General features: G+C 37.2%; 1 protein-coding gene across 1 annotated transcript; it reads left to right on the top strand.

Moving 5' to 3' along the window:
• The first annotated feature begins 37 nt into the window (after nt 1-37).
• Nucleotides 38-6,816, top strand: LOC111792851 (probable ubiquitin conjugation factor E4). Its single transcript, XM_023674452.1, has 16 exons — nt 38-1,009; nt 1,089-1,293; nt 1,617-1,768; nt 1,878-2,172; nt 2,330-2,482; nt 3,220-3,423; nt 3,511-3,623; nt 3,721-3,835; nt 4,262-4,351; nt 4,449-4,652; nt 4,768-4,863; nt 5,032-5,154; nt 5,610-5,702; nt 5,883-6,047; nt 6,256-6,345; nt 6,432-6,816. The coding sequence occupies exons 1-16, from the start codon at nt 168-170 to the stop codon at nt 6,612-6,614; spliced, it is 3,123 nt and encodes a 1,040-aa protein (XP_023530220.1). The 5' UTR covers nt 38-167; the 3' UTR covers nt 6,615-6,816.
• The last annotated feature ends 13,900 nt before the right edge of the window (nt 6,817-20,716 follow it).

The raw sequence follows: 20,716 nt of genomic DNA, 5'->3' as shown, positions 1-20,716 counted from the left end.
GGGAAGTGAGATTAATCTGTGAGATTTGAAAGAGGGATCTTCATCGTTTCTTGGTCCTTAGGCAAAATATATACTCATACCCTTTGTGCCTACAAAGTTGAGTCCTTTGATCGCCTTCTTCTTCTCCTTCTTCTTCTTCTTCTTCTTCTTCCCAATTTTCGACTCTAATGGCGACCTCCAAATCCCAAAGGTCTCCTGAGGAGGTGGAAGACATTATCCTTCGTAAAGTTTTCCTTGTCTCTCTCACCCCTCCTTCCGATTCCGATTCTCGCACCGTCTATCTCGAGCAAACCGCCGCCGAGCTCCTTAGCGAAGGCAAGGAATTGAGGATTTCGAGGGATGTAATGGAGCGTATCATAATTGATCGTTTATCCGGTACTTTTCCCTCTGCCGAACCTATTTTTCAGTACCTAATCGGCTGCTACCGTCGGGCTCACGACGAGACTAAGAAAATTGCCTCCATGAAGGATAGGAATTTACGGTCTGAGATTGAGATGGCGCTCAAACAAGCCAAGAAGTTGACGGTTTCCTATTGTAGGATTCATTTGGGGAATCCTGAATTGTTTTCGGGTGGGGATTTGGGTACTAACTCCACTACTTCGCCTTTGCTTCCTTTGATTTTCTCTGAAGTTGGTAGCTCCATGGATGGATTTGGGGCTAGTACCAGTGTTGGTGGAGCCTATCAGTGCCCTCCGGGTTTCATGGAGGAGTTTTTCCGGGATTCGGATTTTGATACATTAGACCCCATATTGAGGGGGTTGTACGAGGATTTGAGGGGTACCGTCCTTAAAGTTTCGGCTCTTGGGAACTTCCAGCAGCCCTTAAGGGCACTTAGGTTTCTTGTTAGTTTTCCCATTGGGGCTAAATCTTTGGTTAATCATCCATGGTGGATTCCCCCTGGTAAATATTCCAATGGCCGTGTCATTGAGAGGACAAGTATTTTGGGGCCTTTCTTCCATGTCAGTGCTCTGCCCGACCATGCCATTTTTAAGAGCCAACCTGATGTTGGGTGAGTGTTAATTAATGTGTTTTGAGGTTTTGTTATTTCCTATGTACACTGACCGGTGAATGTCTTGTTGGAACTTCAGGCAGCAATGCTTTTCAGAAGCATCAACTCGTAGACCATCTGATTTACTCTCTTCATTCACTACAATTAAAACAGTCATGAATAACTTATATGATGGTCTTGCGGAAGTTCTTCTCTCTCTTCTTAAGAACACAGAGACCCGTGAAAATGTTCTTGAGTATCTTGCAGAGGTGATAAATAGAAACTCATCAAGGGCTCATATACAGGTACTTGCATATGATTCTAGTGGTGTCAATTGTACAGCATGTGTTTGATTGTTATCAGCTTTTATCCATTTTCAATATTTTGATTTCAAAACACTGATTCAGTTTCAATTTCGAAGGTCGTTTATTTTGGTAACTGTAGAGAAACGTTGATGAATGTTATATCCTTTGCTAATTCGAATTGAAGGGGTGATATAAAATCGGTCTATTTCCGGCATCATATCCATAGTTAGTGGCGCATTCATCATAGTTAGAAGTTCCTCTCCCTATCGGTCGAGTTGCTTTTTTCCACTTTAACAACTATGTTATGTACTTTCTTATTGTAGGTTGATCCTCTCTCCTGTGCAAGTTCAGGCATGTTTGTTAATCTCAGTGCCATCATGCTACGTCTTTGTGAGCCATTTCTAGATGCAAACTTGACCAAAAGGGATAAAATTGATCCGAAATATGTATGTTATGGTAACCGCTTGGAGTTAAGGTGAGAAGATTTTGTTTGCTTGCTGTTCTTGTTGCTGATAATTTTCTTGAGTACTTGTTGATTATTGACCTATTAAAACTGTTCCTAAACGTGGTCACGTAATTGTCAGAGGATTAACTGCTCTACATGCATCGTCTGAAGAAGTTACAGACTGGATTAATAATGGTACTCAGTTGAAAACTGATAACTCCGGGCAGTTCAGTGACAGTGAAAGTCGCTTGCTGCAATCCCAAGAAGCTTCTAGTTCTGGCAGTAATGCTACAATTGAATCTTCTACTACAAAGGCAAGATCGAATAGTGAGAAGACTAGGTACCCTTTCATATGTGAGTGCTTCTTTATGACTGCAAGGGTGCTGAATTTGGGCTTGTTAAAAGCATTTTCGGACTTCAAGCATTTAGTACAGGTAACTATAAATTATGTGTTTGTTTGTGGATAAAAGAAACGAAACGCCCCATATAGTTTTATGGTTTTTTTTGGTTTAGAATTTATGTTAATTCTATACATTGCTTTCATTAATCCTGTTTTCTGGACCTTTTGAAATCAAGTAAAATTTTGTTCAGGATATATCTAGGTGTGAAGATACATTGGCCACACTCAAAGCCATGCAAGGACAAGGGCCTGCTCCACAGCTTGAAATGGATGTAGCTCGCCTTGAGAAGGAAATAGAGTTGTACTCACAGGAAAAGCTTTGTTTTGAAGCTCAAATACTGAGGGTATATTTCTGCCTCACCCTTTTTATGATTCGCTTCATGTCAATAAATTATTCATTTCTTATATATATTAAAAAAAAAAGATTATAGAAACCAATATCCCCCCAAAAAATAATCTCATCCAATTACAAGAAGTCTCATAACTAGTCATTAATTGTCTAAAAAAACAAAAACTTGGCTGGGCAATGTATACCATTTTTTATGATTTATGATTTTTTAGTTTTTGAGATCTTCATCCATAATTGTTTTTGATCTAACGAGTATGATTGCCATTAGTGAATTGAACTGATGATGTAAGAAGTAACTATCTACGGCACATAATTCCCCACTCCCCTTCCTCATGCTCCTCCAATATACACGTTTAATAGGAGGTTTTATCACATTCTTCATGTATTTGATCCATATCCTTTAACCTTCCCTATCTACTGGAGGCTCTCATTGTATGTACGTATCTGCAATGCCCTCCACTGTCTTTATTGTAATTTTGAAGATAGTATTGACACCAAAAGATGTGATCTTTATTCGTGCTGTAAAACTTTTGATGCCAGTTGAGATCACCCTTGATCTTGATTAGAATTAGAAACTCAAGAGCTATGGTTTTATCCTTCATTTTCACATAAGAATGGTGATTTTATCCTTCATGAACTTCATTGTGGTTGATTTTTGGCTACATCAATTGAACCTTATGTTTTTCAGCTAACTGTTACATAAACTGGTGGTTATTTTTGTTCTCCTTATAGGACGGGAGTCTAATCCAGCAAGCTCTTACTTTCTATCGATTAATGGTCGTATGGTTAGTTGGTTTGATTGGTGGATTTAAAATGCCTCTTCCATCAAGTTGCCCGATGGAATTTGCATCCATGCCAGAGCATTTTGTGGAAGATGCAATGGAATTGCTTATATTTGCTTCCCGAATTCCAAAAGCTTTGGACGGTATCAATTTGGTAGCTCTAACCGACCCTAATCAATTCTTTTACATATTTAAATGCCAATGATGTTGTATGAACATTTTTTATATCTTGTTTTGACAGGATGATTTTATGAACTTCATCATTATGTTTATGGCAAGTCCGGAATATATTAGAAATCCTTACTTAAGAGCAAAGATGGTTGAAGTTCTCAACTGCTGGATTCCTCGTAGAAGGTGATTTTTTATATTTGATATGTACAGATTGATCATTTGATATTTTTTCCATTACTGATTCTGAAGTTAAAAGCCTTTGGTCCTTGTTTTCATGCAGTGGTTCATCTGTAACAGCAACATTATTTGAAGGCCACCAACTATCACTCGAGTATCTTGTTAGGAATCTCTTAAAGCTTTATGTGGACATTGAGTTCACTGGTTCACATACACAGGTACAGCATGGTTGAAGTTCTAGCTTAAATATAGGAAGCGTAGACGATTATTTGATATATGGAGAGAGTTCAGCTCCTTTTTTCATGTGTTTTAGTATACCCACTAACATTGCAATAACTATTCTATGGATGCTTTGATGATTTATGCTTTTATTAAGTTCAAAGCGGATCCTACAGGATATCAGAATGGAGATGATGAGAAAACAAAAACGAAAGACATTCGGATAGGGCAGAAATTAACTGTCCCCCTCTTGTATATGATCTTATAAGTAGTCTAAGAAACATGTTGCATGTTATTTTAAGGCGATGATATCTATTTTTGTCCTCTCAAATGACATTTTGAGTCATTGTTACCCCTGTTCCAATTTTGAAGAGATGGCAACTCCCAATGGCAGTTATTGACTGGTCTTCTTTACTCTGGTGCAGTTTTATGACAAGTTCAACATCCGTCATAATATTGCCGAACTTCTCGAATACCTTTGGCAGGTTCCTAGTCATCGTAATGCTTGGAGAATGGTAAAATTTTATTCCCATTCATCCATGTGATTTTTTTTTGTTGACCGGGATTATGGCTTTATCTTTTACATGTTATTTCTCTTAATTGCCATTCCAGATTGCCAAGGAAGAGGAGAAGGGTGTTTACTTGAATTTCTTGAACTTCCTAATCAATGATAGCATATATCTTCTTGATGAAAGCCTTAATAAGATTCTCGAACTTAAAGAGCTTGAAGCTGAAATGTCAAATACTGCAGAATGGGAGCAACGACCTGCTCAAGAGAGGCAGGAGAGAACTAGGCTATTTCACTCCCAAGAAAATGTTGGTTTGATAACCCTACTATGAATCATGAACTGTTGTTAATCACTCTCAAAGCCTTGATATTGATCTTGAGTTTTGAGTATATGATTCTTCTGACATTATTTGATATTCTCAGATCATCCGGATTGACATGAAATTAGCAAATGAGGATGTGAGTATGCTCGCATTTACAACAGAGCAAATCACAGCTCCTTTCCTACTTCCAGAGATGGTACTCTCCCACTGTTGTGCACAAAGATTACTTTTTTCCATTTTTTTCCCTAATGAAACTAGAAACCTTTTGTTTTCATCACAATGCATACTTTCAATACGATCTTGTTACATTTTCCGCTTAATTTTATCTCATTTGGTAACTTTCCATTCCAATTTTTACTTACAGGTCGAACGGGTGGCCAGCATGCTTAATTATTTCCTCCTGCAACTTGTTGGTCCTCAGCGAAGATCTCTTAGTCTGAAAGACCCTGAAAAGTACGAATTCCGTCCAAAAGAGTTGCTTAAGCAGGTATGTACAAGTTAGATTCTAATTTCTACTATAATAGGTAGAGATAATTCCATCTTCTAATGTGACATTAGCTTGAATAGATTTGAATGTTCTGCCCTGTAATTTGTATATGTACTTTCTTTTTCTAGGAAACAAAGTAACTTATGTATGTAACTTGTGGAAGTAGTCACATGATTGGATTAATTTATTTCATGTGGGGAAAAAGTAATTCAATTAATATTGAATTTATTATCACTGCTAAGATTGGCTATTCTAATGTTTCACCATAGTGGGAATATAGGTCATGCATCTACATTCTCCATATTCACTCTCTTGATCCCTTTTGTTTTCTATGCTATCTCTGCTGTAATGAAATGATGTGATTTGCTTCCCTGCTAGGAGCTTATGTATTTAGCCGACTTAGAAACACAATTTAGTTAGATATTGACTTCTGTTATTCTTTTTTGGTTGTAAAGATTGTTCACATATATGTTCATCTGGCGAGAGGCGATAAGGAGAATATTTTCCCAGCTGCCATTTCGAAGGACGGAAGATCGTATAACGAGCAGGTTATTTATTTATCTAACCTTATGATAAGACCCTCGAGAAGATNAAAAAAAAAAAACTACCAGTACAAGTAAAACTCGAATGCATTTATCAACAGTTATTTTTGTTAAAGAAATGCATTTTATCATTGAGGACATGTTCTTGGCATCTTTTCTCTGCCTGAATTTTGGAGCGTTCTCCAGTTGTTCAATGCTGCAGCAGTTGTACTTAGACGAATTGGAGAAGATGGTAGGATAATACAGGAATTTATTGCTCTTGGTAACAAGGCAAAGGATGCAGCTTCAGAGGCCATGGATGCTGAGGCTACTCTAGGAGATATACCGGATGAATTCCTTGACCCGATCCAAGTACGTTTCGCTCCACTTATAGTACGCTTAAATCGATGGGTTTCAGTTACTCTTTAGGTAGCTGAGTTATTGATTTCATTATGCATGATCACTGCGCATAAGAAGTTTTTGAGTTGTGCCTTCAGAATGGAATGGTTTTGCTCAGACATATTTGAAGCTTCAAATGATCAAACTGATATTATGTTTGTGTCTTAAACCGGTTATGCAGTATACTTTAATGAAGGATCCTGTGATCTTACCTTCTTCAAGGATCACGGTCGACAGACCCGTAATTCAAAGACATCTCCTTAGCGATAGCGTAAGATTTGCTTTTCCCTTCCAAGTACATTTATCTATCAGAACAAAGTGTTCGATTTCCCCTGCTAAACTCTACACGATTTGCAGACCGACCCATTCAACCGGTCTCATCTGACTTCGGACATGCTAATACCAAACGAAGAACTGAAAGCAAGGATCAAAGAGTTCATCATGTCAAAAAAATTGAAGAGGCAACCAGAGGGAGGGGTTGCGATGCAGAGCAGCAAGGCGACGATCCAACCCACAAGCGGAGAAATGTTGATTGATTAAAATTGATAAGTAAGTTAAATAGGTTGTTATGTTATTCGTTTGGGAATGAAATATTTTCTGAAGATATTTAAATTTGATACAATGTAAAGACAATTAAGATTATTTTGTTTGGGCACTATTTAATGCCTAGGCTGTCTGACCTCATAGGTTGTAATATTTGAAAATAAAGATCTGTAACTTATCAGGCTTCTTCTGCTGGCTAGTAAGGTTCAGTTTCTCTAACAATGAACATAAACAAATTCTTAATATGAACAACATTTTCTTTAGCAACTAAATATGAAGTTCAAAGGCGATCTCAACAGGTTATATGCGCAGAGCTATATATGTAAATAGATGCAATACTGATGATAGTTCATCTTAGCTTTCTAACATCAAGAAATGTGTAGTTTACATCGTTTATTTTTAAATTTTGATACTTGATTGGATAAGACACTAATGAACCGTTCTAATAGTTAAATTGCTTCAATATTATCAACCTATATCGATGTTATAAACGTGTCTCCTAGTCCATTGTTACTGCTGAACATTTGAATTTATTTGTACAAAGTCGGAGCTGTCAATGTCTCAAGACTTGGAACTCCTAATGATGATATAAGTATGAGTTTGAATCTACGAACAACAAACATGAGCATCAAAGTAATTGGAGCCATTATAAATTTGGTTGTTACTTTGTACTCGGTCGGACAACGACAGTCAATTTGTATGAAGAGGGAAGAATGTCGTCAACATAAGAAGAAGCTAAACATCAGTGTAGTTTAAGCATCGGAGCTTATCACTCTAGCTAAATTTGGGTGTATCTAGTTTTTAGGTATACAAATAGGTTACCATACCTAGGTTGAACTAATATAAAAAACCATTATGGTATTTCACGTTTTCTATATGAATTAGGTTAAAAGTGAACTGAATCGAACCAAACGTCAATACCATCAGTTAGGGAAGTATGGTGCATGCCTTATTAGAAGGTTGAACATGACCTTAACCTCTTGCTGAGGCCGAGCCTTATCTCATTGTTGAGGTTGAGAAGATGGATTGGACTTCGACTCAATCTCCTTTCCTTCTCTTCGGTCTCGAGTTTAGGCTTTTGTGTTTTTTTTTATTTGTCTTACATATGTTCTTTCCTGGTTACAAGTAGCAAGTTTTCAATTCTCGATACATCTTCGTACTTCACAGATGAAACTACAAGATATATCATGGGCTTTAGTCATGATCTTCTTCAAAATATCTTCATCTTATGGTACACGTAAAGGATCTTGCTACAACAAACCATCATTTGATTAGACTTTAAACCTCTCAGGCCTATCAATCTCCTATTATTGCTAGATCTTGCTAAGGTACATATCGGAGCATCGGTGGTACACTTTCAAAGTCTGAGTTGGACTATTAACTAAGCTAGTTGTGTAGTGACACTCTTAACCATGATCTCAATTCTAGCTATATGAATCTCATTCTGCAACGGCCATAACATTAACTTTACCTGGGTGACAGAGGATCGCATTATCATAGTTCTTCACTAACTCCAACCACCTCATTTGTCTCATGTTCAACTCTTTCTACGTAAACAAATACTCGAGACTCTTATGGTTGGTGAATACATGTATCTTCTTTCCATACATGTAATATTGTCATATCTTAAATGTGAACACCATAGCTGTCAATTCTTGATCAAGGGCAGGATAGTTGCATGATTTCTTACGTTGTCGGGAGCCACAGGAAATCACTTTGCCTTTCTATATCAACATGCAACCCGAGCTTTTTATATTTTAGGTATTGTTGTTCATTATGAGATTACTTGATCCATCCGCCATTGTGAGTTATGGTGCGATGCAATCACTAACTCGTCCACACGCTCTTAACTTTTCTCACATGTTGTTGTCCATTAGAAAGAGATAGCCTTATTAGTCGACCAAGTCAACATTGTTGAATTCTGGAAAAGTTTTGGACAAACCTCTCATAATAGTCTGCTAATCCCATAAAACTTCTCACTTTAGTGATTGAGGTTGGTTTTAAACATATCAAGTCTGCCTCTATCTTGGTAGGGTCTATTATGATCGCTTTAATCAATACAACATGTCCTAGGAAAGCCACCTCTTGAAGTCAAAACTCAAACTTTGAGAACTTGACATATAGCTGGTATGAAACTGTTAAGGATATTTAGTAATAAATTATAGTTTACGTATATATTATATATTATATTTGATGTTTTATTATAAGGCAAATATATATATTTACCTTATTACCCTAGGTATCTTCCCTTTTATTGTTATTTTCATTTATTACTATTTCCATGTCCTTATAATTTATTTGATTATAAATAAGATAACTTTCACACCATTTAGGTGTGGTGGATTAATCAAACATTCACATGGTATTAGAGCCCTTTCGGTTTAGCAATCCCGATCCTTTATTTTCAATGGCTTATGAATCCCCTACTCATCTTCTTCTCCACCACCCCTGCTGGCTTTGATGCTCCAGGCGCAGTCTCCATGGCTATCGCAGGCGGAGCCGATTGATTACTCTTCGGCTCCGCTTTTTTTGACCTCCAAATCACCCTTAGCCATACTCTGTACATACAACCTCACCTTTTCCAAACATAGCCTTTTTCATTTTCTTCTCAATTTTTCCTTCATCCTTCACAGAAACCCTAATCTTAGGATCTTCATCAGCGTTCTCTTCGGAAATATACAGAATCTCGATAAGCCCATCGACCTTATGCAGAGATTTACCTTTGGAATCTGGGCGCCGCACTGGCCTCTTCGCCAACCAAGTTGCCGCCGCCCTTCTCGCCAAAATTGGCTCCTTCGCCCAATGTGGCGACTCTTCCGGTTTCAACATTGTCTTTGTCCCTTGCTCTAGGTTTCCCCTTCTACTTCTTGGGGTTAGACATATTCTCACCAGAGCCAAGGCATCATCGTCGCTAAGCGACAATCCCTCTTCATGGGTTAGACATATTCTCGCCGAAGCCAAGGCAGCATCGCCGCTGAGCGGCGATCCCTCTACAATTTTTGATGGCCAAGAAAGTGTTTCTCTACGCCTCCTCTGAACCAGGTTGTTGACATCTTCACGAAAAGTATTTCTCAACCTTTTTGAATTTTTCAGATCCAAGTTTCACGTTCGTTTAAATCCGACGCTCAGCTTGTGGTGGGGTGTTAAGGATATTTAGTAATAAATTATAGTTTACATATATATTATATTTGATGTTTTATTATAAGGCAAATATATAATATTTGCCTTATTACCATAGGTATCTTTCCCTTTATTGTTATTTCCATTTATTACTATTTCCATATCCTTGTAATTTATTTGATTATAAATAAGATAACTTTCACACTATTTAGGTGCGGTGGATTAATCAAACATTCATAGAAACACTAATAAGACTCTCCTTAAATGATCCTCATGATCCTCCTCCATCTTGGAGTACATTATTATGTCGTCAATGAAGACAATGACGAAGAAATTGAGAAAAATCTTGAACACTCGATTTATCAGTTTCATAAACATTACAGGAGCATTAGTAAGACCAAATAACATAATGGTAATCTCATCCATAATGACTTCTATGTGCAACCTTTGATATGTCCTCCTCTTTAATCCTCGACGAAGGGTAACTTGACCTTATCATGGTCTTGGTTGTCCTTGTTGTTTCACTAAAGTTAGCCCCATAGTTCCTTCGCATGTGGCCAAATCAGGCCTATATCATGTCGTAACACGTGATAACTGTTACTCATTTGAGTTTTTTTCAGGCTTCTTGGGAGTCATTAATTCTTTAATGAGTCTCATGGTGCTCACCTAGGCTCGCTCCCACAATTTCTCATGGTTAGCCTATGCAGGCCTCCTCGATAGTGACATATCATCACTGTAACATCTAAGAACCTCAACCCTAGAGTTTCTATACGGGATCCTAGAGAACTCTATAGGTATTAATGTGGTGGCTAGTTTTTCTTTAAGCTCTAAGATGTTTCCTTTACATGTAAGTATAATGCTCAATGCCTAGGATTCTGATCAGGATTCAGAAATCATTGATAAGAAAACTCTACCCAGTTGAATCTAAGAACCCTCATACGCACTTGGATATGCAAACCCCTAGTTCACAAATGTTGATTTGATGTTACCCAAGTAAAAGTAAGACTCGGATTATCTTGTTGATCAAATATCTCAAGACAAGAACACTTGTTTGAAATTCGAATCACTTCACAAACAAGTTTAAGCATGCCAGACTCGAATGATTCTAGACATACAATCTAAACTACATAGAATTGCAAAGAAACTTAACCATTAGCTAAAAGAAAGCACAAACTTTCATATTTTATGATCATAATTAGTCACTAAGTAAATGTAAGTAAATAAAAGCTTAAAATACGTTAAGAAAAACCATAGCTCCAGATTATCATCCACCCAAAATTTGTAACCATCCAAGAATAAATGAAGCCTGATTCTTCTTTAATGTGGCATGAACTGCAACATATTGTGATAATTTGAACAACATTTTCTTCACATCTTCCTTGAATTTTATCTTGCATGATTGATGCCTTGGTTCAAATCAACCATATTAGGCACATGATGACTTCAAAATTCCTTACATCTCCTGCAACATGACTACGTTGTTGCCAGTCTTAACCTATTTCTAGCCACTAGTATTGCTACCACTAAGATAGATAAGTTCAATCATGGTTTCTCGAGGTTCTATCACTATTTGTGCATGCTTCACTAATAATCCATACGCATATGTGTGTGAAAGTTGGTTCCAATCCTACTATAAACCAGGTAACCTAAATGAGGGTAGGTATCATTACGACGTCTGGGTCCATCCTTTCTTCGGACGATGGTAATGTCGGCCTTAGCTCAAGCTTTTTATTGTTGTCCTCATTTCAAAGCTTCACTAGTTGCCTATGTCGATTCCATAGCCTTAACTTAGTGAGCATGCATATCGAATCCTATGGACGACTCTAAGCACGGTCATATAATCCTGATAACCATGTGCTGCTACTAAGTTTGGATCTCTCATTTGAGGTTCATAATAAATCTATCGTCTATTGAACGATCCTCCACTAGAAATGTCCTTCATTCCATGTCTCATAAGTAGCATAATGTGCCTGTTGTGCACCTAGAAGCCCTTATACATGAATATAGTCTCTGTAGACTCTATCTAGAACCATTGTAGCCATCATTCCCATAGTAACTGAAACTTCTAATTGGTAATGGTTTGCTCATAGGGTGCATAATTCTTTTAGTGGTCGCCATAGCCTAAGTGAATTGATATGTATGAGCCTGCTACATGATCTCCATGGAGACTTGTTTGGCTTTCAAAGTAATGGTCATCAAAGGCTGGGTATGGGTATGTCCTGATTGGTTACCAGACGTTACAAGATCTCAAACCCAAATCTGGTTGAACGTCTCGCTTTCTATGGCATCATCTATAAACGTTGCTTCCATGACCAATATGTTGCTTCCATGACCCTTATTGACCTCATCTTCATGTATAAACGTTGTAACATTCACACTTCACCGCCTTAGGATGACATCTTTTTTTAAAATCTTTGTTATGTAAACCAATATCATGCCTAGTGTTCATTCAAGACTTATAACCCTTTATGTTTTACTTTACAAGTTCAAACTACATACTTAGTCGTGACAACGCATGTTTTCGAGCTGAACCATAGAGATGTCCTAATAATATTAAACTGGACTAAGGACTCGTCTCGAACGGAGTATGAATTTCCTATTTAAATAAGGAATAAGAGAGAGAATATAAATAAATTTTTTCAGGTCCACAAACGAAGATTACATTCTCGGCTACATCCTTACCCTGCCCTAATTCTCGTCTTTATCTCAAGCTAGTTTTGATGTATGTATCATATACTTAATAAATAAAAAAATTACAAAATTTGAATTTTTAAAAATTATATTATTTTATTTTATAGGAATTATATTAAAAAATAGAAATGGTATATAGAAAAGAAAAAAAAAAACAATTATTTCTCAAATTTAGAATAATCTAATAAAAATAAATAGAGAATTTAAGGAAATTGAAGACGGAAACTGAGGGCCCATCCTCCTCTCACCCCACCTGTGATCTCACCTCTCTGCTCCTCTGTCGTTGCTCTCATTCTTGCCGTCACCGTCTCCATCGCCGTCGCCGTCGCCGTCGCCGAGATTTGAGAAGCAAACCTGTTGAGAGGCGACAGTACTGAGTTTATTTTTGTTCTTAACGCTTTGTGCTTCCGTCTTCTCATTCTCTTTCACTTAACCATTAAGCAATTGATAGAGGAGATAATTGAGTGTAGCCTATCTCGCCCTTTCATGATCAAGATCCTTATTCATTCCAATTTCCGTCAGTTGATTGATTGATTATGTGAATGAAATAACGACTTCTTAATTGTAATTAGAAGCAATTGTTAATACTCTATTCCTTGTTCTCATCTATCTGAATGTAGGACAGCAATTTTGGTTTTGAAAGTAATTTCGAGTACTTGTGTTTTCCTTTATTTCTAGGGTTCTTTTGTATCAGTAAAATTATTGTTGAAGATGTATATATTTTGAAGAATTCAGTTTTTAATTGGGGATGTCTCGAACGGGAATCTGTTACCTCAAATTGCTTGATGTTTTCTTGCTGGATCATATTTCTTGAAACTTATCCAATCCAACCAATCTAAATATATAAGCCCCATCTAAGTTTTCTCCAAACATTTATAATATCACTGATTTAGGGTACTTTTTTTTAAAATGGAAATCTTAGTTTTAGAACGTGTTGAAGTCTAAAGCTCTAGGAATGGATCCCAAACACACGGGAGAGACTTTGAAGTAAGTTCTTTTCAACGAATTCAGTATTGAAATTCCTTTAGTATCTTTGGATAGGGATACTGATCATTAACTTCTAAATTTGTTGTGCAGGCATTTGGACAAGCAGGATGAGCTTCTTATGGATGCTTATAGATTAATGTCCCATGAATTACATAAACTTCAGGTTTCTTTTCTTTTGCTCTTGATTTTCTGATTTGTTTGATGAACTTGCATTATCGATTTCATATTGTTTTGAGCTGTATTGTCCACCTTTCTAAGTTTTTACCTTTTAGGAGTTAGAAAAAAATCTGACATATTAGTACATATATGATTCTATACGCCTGTNAAAAAAAAAAACAATTATTTCTCAAATTTAGAATAATCTAATAAAAATAAATAGAGAATTTAAGGAAATTGAAGACGGAAACTGAGGGCCCATCCTCCTCTCACCCCACCTGTGATCTCACCTCTCTGCTCCTCTGTCGTTGCTCTCATTCTTGCCGTCACCGTCTCCATCGCCGTCGCCGTCGCCGTCGCCGAGATTTGAGAAGCAAACCTGTTGAGAGGCGACAGTACTGAGTTTATTTTTGTTCTTAACGCTTTGTGCTTCCGTCTTCTCATTCTCTTTCACTTAACCATTAAGCAATTGATAGAGGAGATAATTGAGTGTAGCCTATCTCGCCCTTTCATGATCAAGATCCTTATTCATTCCAATTTCCGTCAGTTGATTGATTGATTATGTGAATGAAATAACGACTTCTTAATTGTAATTAGAAGCAATTGTTAATACTCTATTCCTTGTTCTCATCTATCTGAATGTAGGACAGCAATTTTGGTTTTGAAAGTAATTTCGAGTACTTGTGTTTTCCTTTATTTCTAGGGTTCTTTTGTATCAGTAAAATTATTGTTGAAGATGTATATATTTTGAAGAATTCAGTTTTTAATTGGGGATGTCTCGAACGGGAATCTGTTACCTCAAATTGCTTGATGTTTTCTTGCTGGATCATATTTCTTGAAACTTATCCAATCCAACCAATCTAAATATATAAGCCCCATCTAAGTTTTCTCCAAACATTTATAATATCACTGATTTAGGGTACTTTTTTTTAAAATGGAAATCTTAGTTTTAGAACGTGTTGAAGTCTAAAGCTCTAGGAATGGATCCCAAACACACGGGAGAGACTTTGAAGTAAGTTCTTTTCAACGAATTCAGTATTGAAATTCCTTTAGTATCTTTGGATAGGGATACTGATCATTAACTTCTAAATTTGTTGTGCAGGCATTTGGACAAGCAGGATGAGCTTCTTATGGATGCTTATAGATTAATGTCCCATGAATTACATAAACTTCAGGTTTCTTTTCTTTTGCTCTTGATTTTCTGATTTGTTTGATGAACTTGCATTATCGATTTCATATTGTTTTGAGCTGTATTGTCCACCTTTCTAAGTTTTTACCTTTTAGGAGTTAGAAAAAAATCTGACATATTAGTACATATATGATTCTATACGCCTGTCTTTATGTATTAACCTGATTGGCATCCGTGGATATCTGATTCAGTTAGAGATTTTTTATTTTATTTTATTTGGCTTTCATTTTAAGTTCTTAAGCCTCTAGGGCTCTGGCTTATGTTCTGATTGCAGAATATAGTCCTTTGAAGTAACTACGAGTACAATGCTATTTTAGATTTTTTAGTCCTACAGGATTTCATCGATTTGGATTTTTTTTTTTATGATAACTTACTATCAATAGAGAAAGACTGGGAGGGAGGTTGCCAAACAATATTTCAGTCTACTTTCAAAAGATATTAATGCAAGTTAAAAATTCAAAATCAACTTAATGTTGTTTTGTTGTATTAGTCTGTTATATTTGCTCTTGAGATGAAACTTTGCTTTTTGAGAGAAAATTTTGGGTTACTACTGGAAGGTTGTTGGTTCTATTACTAGTGCTTGTAATTGCAATTCTAATATTTGCAGGTAGAAGAAGAAATGCTCATGCGCAAGTTTTATGAAATAATGTCAGCTCATGGTCTAACAAAGAAGGTTGTGATATCCAAATTGCACATAATTATACTTTGGATGTTCTTGTAATGTGCTCAAAGATGTTCAAATTCTTAATAAATCTGACTTAATTCTGATCTACCTTGGGAACTTGATTGGATGGAATAAATAGCTTAAAGCTTGTAACAGTGGGTTCCTTCGAGAGTTAGGCTGTTAAGAAGTAGTGCAAGGTTGTCAGTTGCCATTAACTCTACCTATGACTAGACTAGGTCTCTAATAACTTCCAGGCCAGGCTAACCAGTTAGTTACTAAGGACTACAATGTACACTGAAACAGTATAAAATATTAAAGCACAATGATAGCATCCTATGCACCCCAGTCACCCTTAACTATGATTAAATTCATCTCCCGTTTAAACAACCACAGAAAGGTTTATAGTGGGTAGAAGACATATAGATCATCTGCAATAAATGTCAAGTTGACCAGAGATATGTTAAGTTGTACTTTCATTAAGGGAACTACCAATTAATATGTTTTTTTGTGTGGAATATATATGGCTGTAAAGGAATATGGTGTTCAATGATTGGCTAGAGATTTATGGGAAGGAGCTTGGTGTCACAATCGCACTCTTTGCGACTCACGAAGCGACTGTGCGACACTTACTCTTGTCCTCAAGTCAGCCAACCAACTGAAACTTAGGTTGCCGGTGGCACAATAGGCCTATGATTTAACCTCTGCCACATTCTTGAAAAATGGTGTTAGAGAAAGTTTTGGAAAACGTTTTGAACGCAGATTTGATAAGCTAGCAAGCAATAAGCCACAACATCAATAACATTGATAGCATGTAACCTGGGTAGAAAGATTTGACGACTAGTTGTATCCACTACATTTTGAGGTAAATTACATTTGGAGGTAAATTGCATTTGGCAAGTGGAGATATCAAAAGTGGCGAAGAGCAATACACTCACAAAATTACAAGAAAAATAAATTACTACATTAGAATGAAAGACATATAATAAAAGCAGGTAAAAGGATCTGGAATGGGCATGCAACCATGGGTAATATGTCTTAGACATGCATGACCGGACCATCCTCTCCCACTTAATTGGATGATGTCCTTGTTAACTGAATCTACTCAAACTCATCAATGTGAATAGCGACTGACTTTAGGTCTTCAATGCATTCTCTATTGCATAAAGGAGTCCCTTCACTATACAAGGAACTTGTGCACATCTCTTTTTGGCTTGCCTATTCGTCCTATTCTCTTAGCTAGGATCTCTTCTACTTTTTTTTGACATTATTCTTCATTGCGAGGGGAGGTCGTGTCACCTCGTTGTGGTCGTTGTTCTCTAAATCAGAATGGTAGAGTTTCAAGTTACTTACATGGATAACTGGGTGAATCTTTATCCATGAAGGAAATTGAGTCCTGTATGATGCCTTCCTGACCTTCTAAATGACTTCGACTAGTTCTTCATATTTTCGCACTAGTCACTGATCCTTGTTGCTTCTAGATCGAAACTGTTTTGGTCTTAACTTGATCAAAACTTTTGTCTCTGACTTGGAATTCCAGTGGCTTGTGTTTCAGATCCACCCATTTCTTCATCCGCCTAGATGTTTTCTCTAAGTAATCATGAGCTACTTTAGAGGTTCATCTTTACGCTTTGGTGAAATTGTAGTCTTGGAGACTCTTTCCAGCATATGGATGGTCAATGACATGAGCCTTTGCGGGCCTAATAAACTTGACATTCAACAAGTTGTCTAGCTATTTTCAAAGTTTGCTAATTTGGGTGGAGCCCTACGGTATGTATTTTTGGCATGCAGTCTCGCCTCCGATAGTAACTCAGTTTCATGATCTAACCCTCTACGTGGCGATAAAACTTTAGTGTTAGCCTTTCTAGAATTACATCTTGGTGTTTTTCTAGCAGCCCTTGGATCTTTATAAGAACTAGTCTACTAGTGGGTTCGTCGTGGGTGGGGCCTCATTTCAATTGTTGCGTTGATATCATCTTCACCCCTTTTGAATGTTTGACACTAGTTTAAAAGATGGTGGGGTTGGATCCCATCACTAAGCATTTTGCTAGGGGTATGGGAATGTCTTTGTGTTTGAATAGGAACTCCTTCCTTGACATGATGCTGTGACAATCACAAAATCATCATGTCCATTCCAAGTCGCCATCTTGATTGTAATTCTCTTTGCAATTCCCAAATTGGGTAGGGTTACCAAATTGACGACCTTCGTCTCCCTTGTATCACTGTGCCAGAGTATGTTCAAGAACTTTGCTTCGGTCTCTGTCACGAAATTGTGAATGGTTTTAGAGTCGACCATAATGCTCTTAATTGATCTGTGGTTAACTCAGGTCTCAACATACATAAGACCCCGTCCACTAACTCTTTCATCTCCCTCCAATTTTCTCTGAAGAACAGATAAGAACTTCAGGGGCCCCATGTGGGGGTTGTCGATGATTCCGATTGATGGTACTTCAAATTTTGCCGTTTTAGATTTGACTTTTGAAGTCGTTTTAAATGTTGCTTGGAAGACTTGGAGGGCCGCTCAATTTGAGCACTTGGATACTCGATGGGCCCCTTATGTATGGAGCAGGACGAGGGCCCAATTGTAATTATTTTGGTTGTGCGGTCTCAGCTTAATTTCGACCTCTTTGTTGAAATGGTTTATAGTCTCCTCCTCTAGTTCCAAGTCTATCACCAGTCCTCCGGCAAAATTTTGTTTTTTTTTCACACAAATCATAGTTATCTTCCTATCAACTTAGAAAACTGCTTGACGTAGTCTCGGATATTTCCGATGTATTTCAATTCCCTAAATTTTCGTCTTGTTAATGTCTTGACATTCTCCGGGAAGAATTGTGAATCAAGTTTTTACTTTTATCTCTCCCAAGTGTATGCTGTCATCAACGGTCTGGAATATTCACATACCTGGATCTCCACCACAACTTTGCATTGTCAGCTAGATGCATTATTGCTAACGTAACAGAGGAAGATGCATTATTGCTAACGTAACATTTGCTTCCTCTGCCGTAGTATTTATGGTTTAAAATTACTATTCAAGATCATGCTAGATTCTTGGCATCTTGAATCCCACTGAAGGACTTAGGCTCTAGAACCTTTAGTTTGTTAAACTGGATTGCATCTTGAATCCCACTGAAGGATTTAGGCTCTAGAACCTTTAGTTTGTTAAACTGGATTGTACCTCCCTACTAGGGTTTGAGAGTTTTCTAAACCTTTGACACGCTTGTCCATGTGGATAACAGAGCCTATCGACCTATCCCCACGCCCGAAGCAATCAACTGTGTGATTTTGTCTTTTAAGGTCTCAACCTTGAACATGGGCATCTCATCTAGGCGGCCAGCTACTGCGTTAATTTTGTCGGTTTTGGTGGAAATCTCATCTAGATGAGAATCCAAAAACCAATTATTGTCAGGGACTTCCTGTAGATAGAACATCTGCTCTTTGATCTCGACCAATTAGTTGACATGAGACTTGCCCAACTGCTTAGTTGTCGAAATGTTTACTAATTTCACTAAAGGAATTGACGTAGTTCTGTTCCAATTGTCACAATCGCACTCTTTTGGGACTCACAAAGCGATTGTGTAACACTTACTTTCACCTTTGAGTAAGTCAGCCAACTAAAACTAGGGTAGCGGGTGGCACAAAAAGCCTATGACTTAGAGAGCAAATGATTTTAGAAACGGGGTTAGAGAAGGTTTTGAAAAACTTTTTGAAGCAATTTTAGAGAGCAAATGTAATAAGCTAGCAAGCAATAAGGGACCATAATAACATTAATAGCATATAAATGGGGTAGGAAGATTCGGCCGCTAGTCATATCCTCCTATAGTACATTTTGAGGAAATTTCCTTTGGTAGACATAGATATCAAAAGTGGCGGGGAGTCATACACTCGCAAAATTACAAGAAAAATAATGACTACACCAGAATGAAAGACATACCATAAATCAATTCCGTTGCCTTTTAGCTAACGTCTATGGATTGAGGCAAAGTGTGATTAAATCAATTGTCTTGCATGAAAGTTTGACATGTTGAATCTAAAAACAAGATATACTCAAGTCTTGTTCTACATTTGATTAAAAGAATTATCAACTCCAATGGCATGAATCTCGTTTCAAAGCAAAGGCTTAGATCCACAAAAGTATCTTATCATATTCTCTAGACTGTAATAAGCGTTTTCAGTCTGCATCTGTCTGTCGGTGGCTTGTACTACAACTGAATCCACATTTTTAACTTTCCATGTCCTCCAAAAATGGAATTGAAACTTCACATCATTATCGAAGGTGGCTATTTTGGATATCCCTCTGCAGTCTTGCCATCTTCATTTGTTTATTTACTTTTACTTTTTGGTTAAGAGAATTACGAAATAGAAACAAGACTAAGGGAAAAAGCTCCACTTTGTTTCTAAAGGAAAGTGCTGCAGCTACACAAAGAATAAGTAGGAGATTTTACTGAAGCAGTGCGCGGCACAATGGAGGCAAACGTAGTTCTTGAACCTTCACCTTCTTTGGGATCACTTTAGTTGGCTTTGTTTATTTTCTCTTAAGTGGGACCTGCTGCATTCCTTTTCTTTCTAATGGTTTGCCTTTGTAGTATTCTTCCTGTTACAGCCTTTCTTAACTTGGCTTATTGCTCAACAATTTCATATATTTAGCCGCCTAGTGAACAATATCTAAAATTTCTACTATTTCTCTTCCCCCACAAACCCTACGGACAAACTCTCACTTTTCATGTGAGATCCCACATTGGTTGGAGAGGAGAGCGAAGTATTCTTTGTAAGGGTGTGGAAACCTCTTCTTAGTAGATGTGTTTTAAAAACCTTGAGGGGAAGTCCGAAAGGGAAAACCCAAAGAGTACAATATTTGTTAGCGGTGGACTTGGGCTGTTACATTTCACAAGACTCTTCCCTTCTCTCAAAAAAGGAAGGAGAGAGATGGAGAAGGAACTCCTTGATTATCTTCCTGCAACTTCCATGAATGTCAAACTAAAAGCCAAACACATCACAAAAGAGTTTCTAAAATCCCACAAAAACTGAGCCTAGTCATCAAACCTGCTTAAGTCATGTTAGAGTGTTTCTAAGAGGAGATGGATGGAACAAATTCTTGCAGGTTGTCCCCGTTAGATTGACACCCCACATGTCGTTGAGCAAATGCATTAACTTCTATTTATATGTTCTCTATTTGAGTTGACTTATTTAGATTCCTACTAGGATTGCGCCATGCACATGTTCTAGCTGTTCCTCCTTGGGATCTAATTAAACTAGTATGTTGTCAAAATCAATCACTATAAACTCACAAGAAATTAT

This window comes from Cucurbita pepo, chromosome LG04 (genome assembly GCF_002806865.2).
Source record: "Cucurbita pepo subsp. pepo cultivar mu-cu-16 chromosome LG04, ASM280686v2, whole genome shotgun sequence".
NCBI classification, from domain to species: domain Eukaryota; kingdom Viridiplantae; phylum Streptophyta; class Magnoliopsida; order Cucurbitales; family Cucurbitaceae; genus Cucurbita; species Cucurbita pepo.
The sequence above is the reverse complement of the archived record's forward strand: the minus strand, read 5'-3'. Positions and strand labels throughout refer to the sequence as shown.